This window comes from Hydra vulgaris, chromosome 01 (genome assembly GCF_038396675.1).
Source record: "Hydra vulgaris chromosome 01, alternate assembly HydraT2T_AEP".
In the NCBI taxonomy this organism is placed as follows: domain Eukaryota; kingdom Metazoa; phylum Cnidaria; class Hydrozoa; order Anthoathecata; family Hydridae; genus Hydra; species Hydra vulgaris.
Genome location: NC_088920.1, coordinates 33,210,373 through 33,223,589, shown reverse-complemented (window position 1 = coordinate 33,223,589; position 13,217 = coordinate 33,210,373). Strand labels below are relative to the sequence as shown.

At 28.8% G+C, this 13,217-nt stretch overlaps 1 protein-coding gene across 1 annotated transcript; it reads right to left on the bottom strand.

Moving 5' to 3' along the window:
- Positions 1 to 9,723: 9,723 nt before the first annotated feature.
- LOC105844568 (myopalladin) lies at positions 9,724 to 11,169 on the bottom strand. Its single transcript, XM_065787949.1, has 3 exons — positions 10,886 to 11,169; positions 10,402 to 10,804; positions 9,724 to 9,931 (listed from the first exon to the last, which is right to left on the bottom strand). The coding sequence occupies exons 1-3, from the start codon at positions 10,932 to 10,934 to the stop codon at positions 9,919 to 9,921; spliced, it is 465 nt and encodes a 154-aa protein (XP_065644021.1). The 5' UTR covers positions 10,935 to 11,169; the 3' UTR covers positions 9,724 to 9,918.
- Between the last annotated feature and the right edge of the window lie 2,048 nt (positions 11,170 to 13,217).

Below are 13,217 nucleotides of genomic sequence, written 5' to 3'. Positions count from 1 at the left end.
CAGCTGTAGAACGAGAAAATCGAAATCTATATTGATGATATTAAATTAGATTCAAGATGAGAAATTAAATGTTTTTTAATTAAAGGTTCAAAAACCTTGCTTATGATAGGAAGAAGACTAGTGGGGCGATAGTTAGACAAGTTAGATTGCTCTCCAGAATTTTTGAAAATAGGGATAACAGATGCCGCTTTCCAGCATGCCGGAAAACAAGACTCTGATAAACACTTGTTAAATAGTTTTGAAAGTATGGAAGAAAGCTCCGGAGAACACTTCTGCAAGACTACAACAGGTATGTTGTCGGGACTACAAGCTGTATTTGAGTCTAAGCAGGAAATTACTTTTGATACAGATGCTGGAGTGATACGAATGTCAAGCAATGGATCAACCTGTTTAATGGCTATATTAGACAGAACACAACTAGTGGAATCAAGTGATAATATTGATGAAAAGTTCTTAGCAAACAACTCAGCTTTGTCTTTAGGTGATGTAACAAAGTCTGAATTATACAAGAGGGTTGGAATATAAGATTTGCCCTTTTTATTGATATTGTTAAAGATTCTCAGGAATTCACGAGAAACTTATTTTTGTGATGAAATACGAGATTTTATGACTTGAGAATAGCAAATTTTGGCGTTAGACAAAACCTTTTTTCAATAGTCTCTGGCAATAGTAAACAGATGTCTGTTTTCTGTAGAATAATTTTGCTGATAGGTATTGAAGTAACGGTTTCAATTGAAAAAAAAAACCATGGAGAAGAGTGAGGCTTGACCTAAAATCGTCAAGAGGGAATAAAAGATTTCATGGCAGCCTGAATCCACAAAGTTATGTAAGAAGCACATTTGTCAGCAGGAATACAAATGATTTCTACCCAAGGGCTATCGCAAAGAAAATCACCGAAAGAGTCCCAGTCAGCTTTAAGGTTGTTGTAAGAGGTACAATGATATGGGGATACTGATGATGAAAAAGAATGAGATAATAATTTTAGAGAGATCAAACCGTGATCAGAAGCACTCAAGGGTGAATATGGAGAAACTGAGCACTGACTAGGATCAGAAACAAGACATAGATCGAGCAGAGACGGTTAATGATTTGGGTTGTCTGAAAAGCAAGTGGGAAAGTTTATTATTTTTTATGTTTATTATTATTTATGACTATTTAAGTTAGAGATTGAGAAAGGCAAAAGTTGATCTTAAGCCCGCAGAGTCACTGACACTAGAGCCAAGCCATTTAGTGTGATGAGCATTAAAGTCATCAACAACAACGATATTGGCTGAAGGATAAAGAGAGAGGGCTTGGTCAATTTGATCAGAAATATTAGTATAGAGTGCAGTCTTGAGATGAAGGAGTACAATACAGAACAAAGAGAAAAACGATAGAGTAAGGAGGTGCTAAACGAAAGCACATAAAAAATAATAGTGTGTGGATTCAAACCTAGTTTCCCGATACATAAGTGAATTCTTACGAATTTAAATGCCCAGGCCAAGCATGTGGCTATTGGAGTCTTTACGAATTAAAGGAAGATAACTATCAACACTAAGATCACAAGATGAGACAGCTAAACTCAAATTAGTCTCACAAAGAGCAAGTAGGTCTGGTGAACTTTGTAAGAGATAAGACACAATAGAAGAAAAGTTACTTTGAAGACCACGAATATTAGTAAATGATAGGTTTAAAGAACTTAGTGATGACGGTGATTTATTGTGTTTTATAGTTTATGGTACTTTAGTCATTTCAAATTTTTTATAGAACTCCGCTCAAAGCATAGATAGTACTCAGTACACTGTTTAATAGTCCAATGAACTGTCTCATTACAACTAATAAAACCTAAGCCTTAACTAAGGGCTCCAAATTGTGACCTTAACAATGTACACCAAAAGTACGAACACGGACACCACCCATGCGCAACATGGCACTGTTAGTGCTCTGATATTTTTCAGCTAATGATAGAATAAGTCTCTCTGAGAGCTATCACAGAGTTCGGGAAACATGACTACCAGCCAATCTCAGAACTATTAAACTGAGTTTTAGAGCTGTACCCTCATTAGGAGATATAAGAATGAGTTGTCTAGTCATAAAATATAGACACAAGCAAAACCTATGTATTGGGTAAAGAAGATCCAGGGTTCAACATCCTAAACTTGAAACAATGTATTAAAAATACATCTCCGCCAGCCTAATAGATGAATATATCTAATATATATCTAATAATAATGTCCTTATACTTTTATACATTATAATGACTTACTAATAAGACATTGTGAAACAAAGAATGATATTTTTTAGTTTATTTTTAAAAAGGTAAAAAATTAATTGATTGGAATTGAAATTTAGTTTAAATTTTTTTCCAAAGGTATAAGGCCCTATAGTAAATATATAAAATAATAAGGTATAGCGCCCGATAGTAAATATATATAATTATAAGCTATAGCGCCCGATAGTAAATATATACAATAACAAGGTATAGAGTAGGGTTGTTCCCCGTATACAAAAACTTACGAAAATTTCGCATTTTTATTTCCGTAATTCAAATTGCTATTGCGGAAGTTGTACTTGCGCAAATTCACCTTCCATAATGCATTATACAAAAAAAATAATAATAATTCCGTAAAAACCATTTGCGAATAGAAACTTACGAAACAAATCATTTCGAAAGAATACTTGCGAAACAGTTCCTTACGGAAGGAGCCTTTCGGAACGTGCGCGTACGGAATAGATTCAAAAGCATTCATTAAACTGTTATACAAAAAAGTGTTATTACTTATTATTTAAATAAAATAATGTTGTTAAATGATTCTTTAATAGTTTATACATATATATATATATATATATATATATATATATATATATATATATATATATATATATATATATATATATATATATATATATATATATATATATATACAAACCTAGAAAGGTTAAGAAAGTTAGGATGCAGTGGGGGGGGGGGGGGGAGGAGGCTGAAACAGAAATTAAGGGGGCCTAACGCAGCTAAAGTTTAAATAGAAAAAACTGAAACTTTGAGTTAGTTTTGAAGGAAAGGGCAACGCTCCCTCCGCAACATGACTCTATGCCAGTGTTTATATATGTTTATATCTATCAAGTACGGACTTTGATTAACTTCCTACTCAGTTATTTATTGCCTTTGGCTGAGCAGAATTGGAGGTTTACTATTTATATTCTCATATATAAAAACTTAGTAAAATATTTGGTTCCATTACAAATTTTAATTGAACTTTAAGTGTTGTTTGACCGTTGTCAGTTCTTACTGAATCTTGCAATCAAATTATCACTACCTCTCTGACTAGCTACAGCTCTGAATCTTTCAGCGCTTGTATAGTCCTGGTGAGCTTCTATGTTAAAATTTTTTCTAGGCGCAAAGACCCGGGGAAGAGTCGTATTGTACGTACCCGTTTTTTTGCTACAAAATCTCGCAACTCATTTTTTACTTCTCTCCAAAACAGCTAAAGCTTTAAAACTTTCAGCAGTATATATATAGTCCCAATGTAATGTTCCAATAATGTTGGGATGTTGAAAATCAAAGCATTTTTCAGGGCCAATAGTGCAAGGGACAACAAATGCCCTTCCTATCCTCCCACCATTACTTTTTTTCTTCATTAAGGAAAACATTTAAGAAAAAATCATTGAAAAGGATGTGTTTAAATTTTTTTTAAATTTACTTGTTGTTATTGAGGTAATAAAAGCAAAAGAGCATAAAGCAGAGCACCTCAAAAATAAAAAAATTGAAACTGACTAAGCATAAAATTATACTATTTGAAAACAAGTAAGAGCTATTTTTAGGCATTTTATTATATAATTAAGTTTTAGCATTCATCACTTAAATTAGGTCTTTTGTTGATTTTAGCAAAGGAATTATTTCCCGATTTCGCAATTGCATTCGTATGTTAACGTTGTTCAAGTTATCTTCATTATTTAATTCCTATTCATTAAATAACTTTCTAAAAAGTATATTTTATGAAAGTCTTTATTCCTTTATAGAAGTTTAAAACTGAAACTTATCAATATCATATAAAAAATTAGTATTTTAATTACTTAGTTAATTATACGTATTTGATTCATAAAATGTAATTAAATATATTTATTATGCCGCGTTTCGTAAGTTTTTTTCCGATAAAAACTGTTTCGCTAGTTGCGGTGCGAAAGAGTTTCGTTTCGAAAGAAATTTGATTTTTTATCATTATTTTAAAAAACTAAAACCTTAAAATGTTCATATGTTGCAATACTAAAAATAAAATTTTATTATAAACATTTTGGTATATAAAAATTTTATTTTTCACAATTATATCCGTTTGACCAACAAAATTTTTTTATAGACTTCGAAACGTCGTTAAGCGTAAGAGCTCGTTTCGCAAGTGCGACTTCCGTAAGCACTACTTTCGCTTGAAGCAAAATAGTTTTATTTCATAATTCAACTTGCGAAAGGCTACATTTCGTAAGTAGCATTTGTGAAATGAACATCGACGGTTTTTTTTGTTTCGTAAAATTCGGTACGAAAAAAAAAATTCCTGATTCTCAATATCCTTTTAAAAGAACTTTATTTTTCCGGAATTGTACGAAATATTCCAGTTAACAACTCTAGTATAGAGCCAGATTGTTAATATATATAATAATAAGGTATAGCGCCAGGTAGTAAATATCTAATTAAAGTTTGCTTGCCTAAATGATTAATTTAAAAAACTAATCTCAATAATTATATTTTCTCAAATGTATTAATTGCTAGGATTTTGAATATATAGGTTTTGTATATAAAACACTTAATACATTTCGCTCCTATACCTTAGATTTCATATTTTAATTATATAATGTAATAAAAGCGATTTTTAAAGTTATACGGAATTGCAATAAAAACGTCGCAACAGGCAGTATTCGCATAACTTGAATAAGTATTCATATACCAATAATTGTTTTAAACTATTTAATGATTGGTTTAAACTTTCTTATTAAAGTAGATTTATGCTTTATATTGAACTCTTATGTTTTTAGAAATTTTTGTGCTTTTTTTAACCGATATAATGATTCCTAAACCACTATGATAATTTCTTAACCGATATGATGAATTCAAGTAATGTTTTTATCAAGATAAATAACTAAGTATTTATGGCATAACTTTTATTTTTCAATTTTTGTCGATAAAGACTTGAGGTAATTTTTAAGACTGAAACGACATTTTTTAAAGAGAACGGAATCACTTTATTTTATTAGTGTTAAAAAATAATTTACTATACTTCGATTAATTAGAGATTTGTCTGAGTTCTTTGTTTAATGTTTTAAAGAGCTCAAAGGTATTACTGCTAAGAAGTTTAAAAACTCTTAAAATTATAAAACTATCAAAATTAGAAAACATGACTCTTGTTAGTTTTTAGTCTTTATTCAAGTTTTTTAAAGGGAGTAATTGTTGAAAGGGAGTAGTTCAAGATCCTTATGTGCTCCAGAGGTTTTATTAAGTTAGTGGCTCTCCCGAGATTATATTGGTTTGATAACTTTCATTGCATGCAGCAAACTGTTTTCAATTTGACACGTGAATTTAAACCGTTTTAAAACTTTGTTTATTCCATAGCATTTAAATTTATAAGTAAATGTGGTGATCGACCGTATCAAATTCTTTTTATAAGTCATCAAAATTCCGAAGATATTGTATAACTCTTCAAATGCTTGTGAGATTTCACGTAAACTTTGAATAGTCCCATGTTCAACTGAGCAATCTTTTTTAAACCAAATTGAATGATCTAAATTTGTTATTTTTAAGATATTTGTATAATCTGTTGAATATAATTTTAATTTAAAAAAAAAAAAAATGTTGAAAGAACAATGATCTCCTAAAAAAAAAAAAAAGTAAATTTGGCAATTTTAATTGTTCGAACACTACTCCTCGATGAATAAGAAGCTTATTAATCAAACATCAAAAATCTTATTACATCTTTTTTTATCTTTATTACATCTTTTTTTACATTTTATAAACTGTTTAAAACAATAATTAGCTTCTTTTTTGGACAGTTTTAGACTTATGACTTTTAGACTTATGTCAGTGAAAAGTTTGCTGCATTCTTTTTCGACAGTTTTAGACTTATGTCAGTGAAAAGTTTGCTGCATTCTTTTTTGGACAGTTTTAGACTTATGTCAGTGTAAAGTTTGCTGCATTCTTTTTTAGACAGTTTTAGACTTATGTCAGTTAAAAGTTTGCTGCATTCTTTTTTGGACAGTTTTAGACTTATGTCAGTGAAAAGTTTGCTGCATTCTTTTTTGGACAGTTTTAGACTTATGTCAGTGAAAAGTTTGCTGCATTCTTTTTTGGACAGTTTTAGACTTATGTCAGTGAAAAGTTTGCTGCATTCTTTTTTGGACAGTTTTAGACTTATGTCAGTGAAAAGTTTGCTGCATTCTTTTTTGGACAGTTTTAGACTTATGTCAGTGAAAAGTTTGCTGCATTCTTTTTTGGACAGTTTTAGACTTATGTCAGTGAAAAGTTTGCTGCATTCTTTTTTGGACAGTTTTAGACTTATGTCAGTGAAAAGTTTGCTGCATTCTTTTTTGGACAGTTTTAGACTTATGTCAGTGAAAAGTTTGCTGCATTCTTTTTTGGACAGTTTTAGACTTATGTCAGTGAAAAGTTTGCTGCATTCTTTTTTGGACAGTTTTAGACTTATGTCAGTGAAAAGTTTGCTGCATTCTTTTTTGGACAGTTTTAGACTTATGTCAGTGAAAAGTTTGCTGCATTCTTTTTTGGACAGTTTTAGACTTATGTCAGTGAAAAGTTTGCTGCATTCTTTTTTGGACAGTTTTAGACTTATGTCAGTGAAAAGTTTGCTGCATTCTTTTTTGGACAGTTTTAGACTTATGTCAGTGAAAAGTTTGCTGCATTCTTTTTTGGACAGTTTTAGACTTATGTCAGTGAAAAGTTTGCTGCATTCTTTTTTGGACAGTTTTAGACTTATGTCAGTGAAAAGTTTGCTGCATTCTTTTTTGGACAGTTTTAGACTTATGTCAGTGAAAAGTTTGCTGCATTCTTTTTTGGACAGTTTTAGACTTATGTCAGTGAAAAGTTTGCTGCATTCTTTTTTGGACAGTTTTAGACTTATGTCAGTGAAAAGTTTGCTGCATTCTTTTAAGCTGTTTAAGCTATTTTTATTCTTAAATTTTTATTGTTTGACAATTTATAATAACAATAATTATAATAGTTATTACTATTATTTTTATTATTACTATTAAATTTAATTCCAACAAAAATATCTGTGAAACTGGGAAAGCAACCATTGCTTGTTATGGTAGATCCAGTATAGACTAAGCACTGGCGCTTAGTTACAAATGCAATATTTAATTAGGTAATTGTGGTGATATCGTTTTTATATAGCGTATTGTTTGGAGTATTATTGTGAGTTAATTTTTATCAAAAAGTTGAGTGCGATTTAATGCAAATTTTTATCCCTTTTTGTCGCATAAACGAAAAAAGCTGTTAACCGCCAATGCGGTAACGCCGGTGTTTATAGTTATTGTTTATTGTTATAGACATAGAGTTAATGCAACCTCAAATGAGATACATTGTAGGATGGATTTGATATAGATTGATTCATATTGATCATAAAGTTTTTTTTGTGGAAGTGTGTTAAAAAATCTGTTAAGCTTTTTTTTTGAAAGTGTTAACGCTGACAATTTCTAGTATATTTTTATTGAAGGTAATGAGATCAGGATGTTGTGCACTCCAATCGGCTGCCACCCGCTCACATAAAAAATTTTTGCGAGTTGCACATTTAGTAACTCCTGGTGCCTGAATGCGTAGGAAAAATCCCATGAAGGCCTCTAGCTGGTCTAAGATGCACAAATACAGGCGCAAGCAATGGTAACTCGATCCATTCGACTCTGCTTATGCCGTGGTTAATCTTGAAATATTTGATGAGATCGCTTCGACGTTCTCAGTTTTGGATACCGACGACATTGAAGCAATGAGCAGCGGTCCATAGATTTTAGGGAACAAAGACATAAGACAATTTTCGTGGCTCAATTTTAAACAGCTTTACGAGCGTTTTTATTTCCAGCTGAAAAAGGTCTCGTGTTGCTAAGCAATACTATATACGAGGCCTTACGTAAGAGCAGTAAATGACGCAGAAAATTTCAATTAGTGAATTTCAAGAAAATTTCAATAGCAGTATATGAGTTTAAAATAGCTTTTGCGACTTGATCGTTCCACAAAAACCTATTTCCTATAGAAAGTTATCAGAAGGCTGAAATTTTCTTATAGAAGGTTGCATATAATTGCTTATAATGATCAGTTTAAAGCCTTTTTTAATATTTTGACAAGATCTAAAAGTCAAGGTAGACAGAGGTAGACGAGCCTAAAAGTAGTAACTAAGTAGCAAATAATTATGAACATATAAAGTTTAATTTGATCATTTAAATTTTGGTTCAAATTTTGTATGTTTTATACAAATTTTATGTAGTCATAACTTATCGATGAATATTGATTTAGTTGAGAATTACAAAAAAAAAATTTTTATAATTCTCTTTTGTTTGGGACATAGGGACAAAAGTTTGGGACAAAAAACTCATTGCCCTTACGTTGGGGTGGGAGAGCAAACCTTTTACGGCATTTTTATTTCCATACTCCAATCACCACGTTTTTTTACAAAACAGTATAATTTGACATATGTAAGAACATACTTAAGGCGCAATGCCTGAAAGTGTCATATTGATAACGTCAAAAGATCCTGATTACACTACTGGCGCTCTAGTCATATCTTTAATGATCAAAAACATTTTGTAAACATGACAAATTCTATTACCAACGCAGTTTGTGGTTTGTATTTTACGTTTAACGTAGTTCCTAAGTCATTGTACGTTTAACTAAATTTTTTAAAAGGAAAAGCTTTTAAATGTTTATTTTTTATGTGTGTTTTGTAAGGGATATGACAATAAGGAGTTTAATTTTTTTCTTTTTCTTTTTTTTTTGCTATTTTTATACTTTAAAGCACATATTACACGGACTGCTAAAACTAGATTATTTTTTAAAAAAAACTGCTTCTAAGTGCTTCTTTCAGAATGAGTTGTTGAGCAAGGCTTTTTTGTTGTTGTTGCTTTTTTTATTGTAATATATATGAGGTAATATTACACATTATATATTTTATTATTACAATATAATGGAATAATTTCTAAATATTAATATATTTTTGTCTAAACAAATAAAAATACGTAACTCGGCAGGTGAAGATTTGAAATATTTGCAAGAATAACCTTTTAAATAGGGTTACTATAAATATATGTAGTAATATATAATACAGTTTATTAAACAACAAAAATAAATAATTTATTATAACAAATATACTTTGAGTACAGATTCACATAATTTTCTTATTAAAGTGTAATGCATGATTTATTTAATTAGTAATTTTTTATAATTACGACTTTCTAATCCCAGTTTTTTTTTGTACTTGTTTTACTTACAGAGGCGAATAAGAATGAATAAGAAGGTTTGTATAATAAATTATGCATTGATATGAAACTTTACAGTTTATATAATAAATTATGGATTGATATGAAACTTTACAGTTAAATCAATTTAAAAAATATTTAAGTATTAATATATTTTTGTCTAAAACAAATAAAAATACGCAACTCAAACTCTTAATTATATCGTTGTTTCTTCCAAACATATTAAGAAAGCTTTAGACTATTCAAACAAAAAAAGGGTTATGTAATTTTGATTTTATTAAAGAATATTGTTAACTAATATAAAACTAACTTAAAATATTTTAGAAAGGGGAATGCTCCGTTAAAGTTAGTATTTTTCCAAATTATCAAGAAGAAGATATACATTTTATAATTATAATAATATTGAAACTAGCAGATGTCATTGTGGTAAGAAATATGCTGAGAATAATCTCGGCTTGTCGGCGACTTGTCGGCTTTTCATTTAAAAACTCTAAAGATAATAGGCTGATAATAAAATAAACATGAGAAAAAAGACCAATTTAGAAGGAGAATATTTAACGTCTCGTATAAATGATAAAATCATTTAATCAACTTTATAATCAAAAGTAATATTGTATGCAGATAAAATATAAAGACTTAAATAAAATAGAATAATAGATTTAATAATAGCAAACTTAATATTAACTTAATACTCTATAAAAAGATTTTAATGTTTATTTCTATTTTAATAATGTTCTTCTCTTTAAGTAAAATTATTTTTTTTGGTAAAACTCCTCGCGAAAGTAATATTTTGTAGTAACGCATTCACCAGGTTTTAAAAAATGTTTTGTAAAAAAGCTGATGTATTTGTTTTATATCTATATTTATCGTCGAAGTAATTTTCCAGAAGAATGTCTATAGTAGGTTTGCTATTATTCAATAGAAATATATAGGTTAACAGAGAGAAAGTTATTTCATTACTTAATATTAAGAATGCATGTTGTTGAGTCTATTCCAAATCTGTTTTGAACAAAACATGTAATATTTCCAGCATCCTTTCTGTTGACTGCCGTAATTCTTAATTCACGTTTGTTGTTTTCAAACATGACTCTACCATCTTTTGTCGGATATAATACGGCATCGTTCAAATACCATCTAATTTCAGTAGGAAATAAAGCGTTTTCTAAACATACAAGCTTTAGTCTATCTCCAACATTGAGTGTTAAAGTTTGCGGGAGTTTTGTTAACAACCTTGCTTTTAAAATATGCCCAGAAAAATAACTAAAGTTTTCTTCAATATCAAAGAGTTTTGAAAAGCAAGCTTGAACATCCGACGATGATCGTTTTACTTCTATTGTTTTTGCTGTTTTGTTATATCTAAGCACTTGAATAAATAAAGCTGTAACATATAATTATCGAACATAATATAAAAACATATCACTATAACATTAAAAAATTGACTTACGCGGTTTTATAGAAAAACTTTCGTATGTTTTTGAGTTTTGACTTGTCATCTTTTAAATGTAAAACAGTATACTAAGTATCTGATAGAGTTTTCGGGAAACAATGACTAGCTTTAGTTTGTATACAAAGCTGTTTTTTCGTATTTAGAAAACTTACGTTATATTTTTGAAAATGTTACTGTGCGCTAATAATACTAAAAATCAAGAATAGATATTAGTTTAAAAAACTTATAAAGTTTCATTTATCGCTTTCTTATTTTCATTGACCCATGATTAATTTTTAATATAACAATAAAGTCTTTACGATTATCTCAGCAAAAATATCTGCAACTTATAATATCTATTGTTTTACTAAGACGCTAAAACAATGAATATTTTTAAAAAATCCGCATTTTTTCAGATGCGGATTTTTCTATAAGTAAATTTATTTAATTGTATGGAATCAGCGAGTATAGCTTAATATTTAACATTGTTAAGAAATATTTAATCGACTTTTTCCTATATCTAATTAAAAGTTACTATATTTGTAAATAGGCAGTACACGGACCTAGTGTTATATGCGTGTCACTTTTCCAAAAAAGTAAAGTTAAGGTTTATTGAAAATTTTTTCAAAGCTATTTTATTTAATTTAAATAAACATGACAATCACACAGGTAGTGTATGTGGATGATATTATGGTTCTCAGTACTGTTACCTGACGTAAAAAAAGGTTGTAAAAGCAACGTGTTTAGTAATTTAAATCGTATTTAAAAAATGCCGATAAAAGCGAGTTGTTCTTTTCTGGTAAAAGACAAATGCAAAAGTCTATGATAAACCATTCTACTAATCAAATAAGTTTACACAGTTAATTTTAAAACCCGAGCTTCACAATGGATACCGAATGCTGAAATTTTTCTTCAAACATCGATAATAGAAGATCTATTTTTTGAGTTGTAGATAAAGCTGCAACCCAAAAGTTCATTTCAATCTTTCAAAATATATTAAGAAATATTAAAGTTCAGAATTTAAATAAATCAAATATTTTTAAATAAAAATTAAAAAAATCTAGCAACTTAGCAATTGAAGATAAACATCACTTTTAAACGGAAGATTGTTAAAAAGAGTGGCCTTAATAAAACAAAAATCTTAGTATGAAAAACCACCAAAGTTATGTTATCGAGACAGTTATGGAGTACAGGTAGGTTAAGGTAGACTCTTGCGGTTTCATAGCAATGTGCTTATCTCCATATTGTAAAAGTATTGCGTTTTATAGCAATCTAACAATAAATTATTAATAAACTTAATTTAAATACTGTTTTTGTCGAATAAATGCAGATTAAAATTATATTCAACATAGAGAAACAATAAAAAAATGCCGCTTGAAAAAATATGTTTATATTGTTAACCTCCCTCATTTAATATCATATTTCTTAATTGCGTTATCTTTAGAAAAATATCGTAAAACCTTATTATTTCTGTCCAGTTTTGAGTAAAACTTACAAATCCAAATGAGATAAAATAAATTTTAGTATTGATTGAATAAGTTTCAGTCAGAGTTTTATCGGATTAATAATAGTTTCGTTAATCCAAGACTTTCTAAAGGCAATTATAATCATAGATTTTCCAGAAAATTCTAAACTTTGGTTGCGTTAGTATCGAGTCAAGAATGATGTCGTGTCATCAATAAATTGTTAAAAAGTCAAAACTTTTATTTACCACTATTCCTTTATCCATAAATGATTATAAATTAACATAAAGTGTTTAAATAAAATTAATACATTGCATGTTTTGCGCCTTGATATTTTAAAATTTAGATTTTAACAATAATATAGTTAATGCATATATATATATATATATATATATATATATATATATATATATATATATATATATATATATATACATATATATATATATATATATATATATATATATATATATATATATATATATATATATATATATATATATATATATATTTATATATATATATATATATGCATTTGTCAAAAATGCTGTTTTTTGAATTTATGCGCTAAATGTGTTTACCTTTATCTATATATCATAAAGAAAAACAATTATTAGGAATTGCTACCAAACTCCAAAAAAAAAAGCGGGTTCCGTTTGAAATGTTTCGTCTTCTTATTTATTATAAGAAAAAGAATTGCTTTAATACTTGTTTGATATTTATTTCTATTTGTTTGATATTTATATCTAAATATTAAATTGTTACAACTAACTATTATATTAACTGTGTGTAATCATCTCGCGTCATCAATCAATCATAGAACATATGCACTTGGGCGATCATTTCAGCTTCCTGGATTTCTTCTCTCGTTTCATTAGTGTGAGCTC

Excerpts from the sequence above, each read along its gene's own strand:
- LOC105844568 (XM_065787949.1), bottom strand. The coding sequence starts at position 10,934 with ATGACAAGTCAAAACTCAAAAACATACGAAAGTTTTTCTATAAAACCG. Across the intron at positions 10,805-10,885 it reads AAGTTTTTCTATAAAACCGC|TGCTTAGATATAACAAAACA; the intron begins GTAAGTCAATTT and ends TATTTATTCAAG.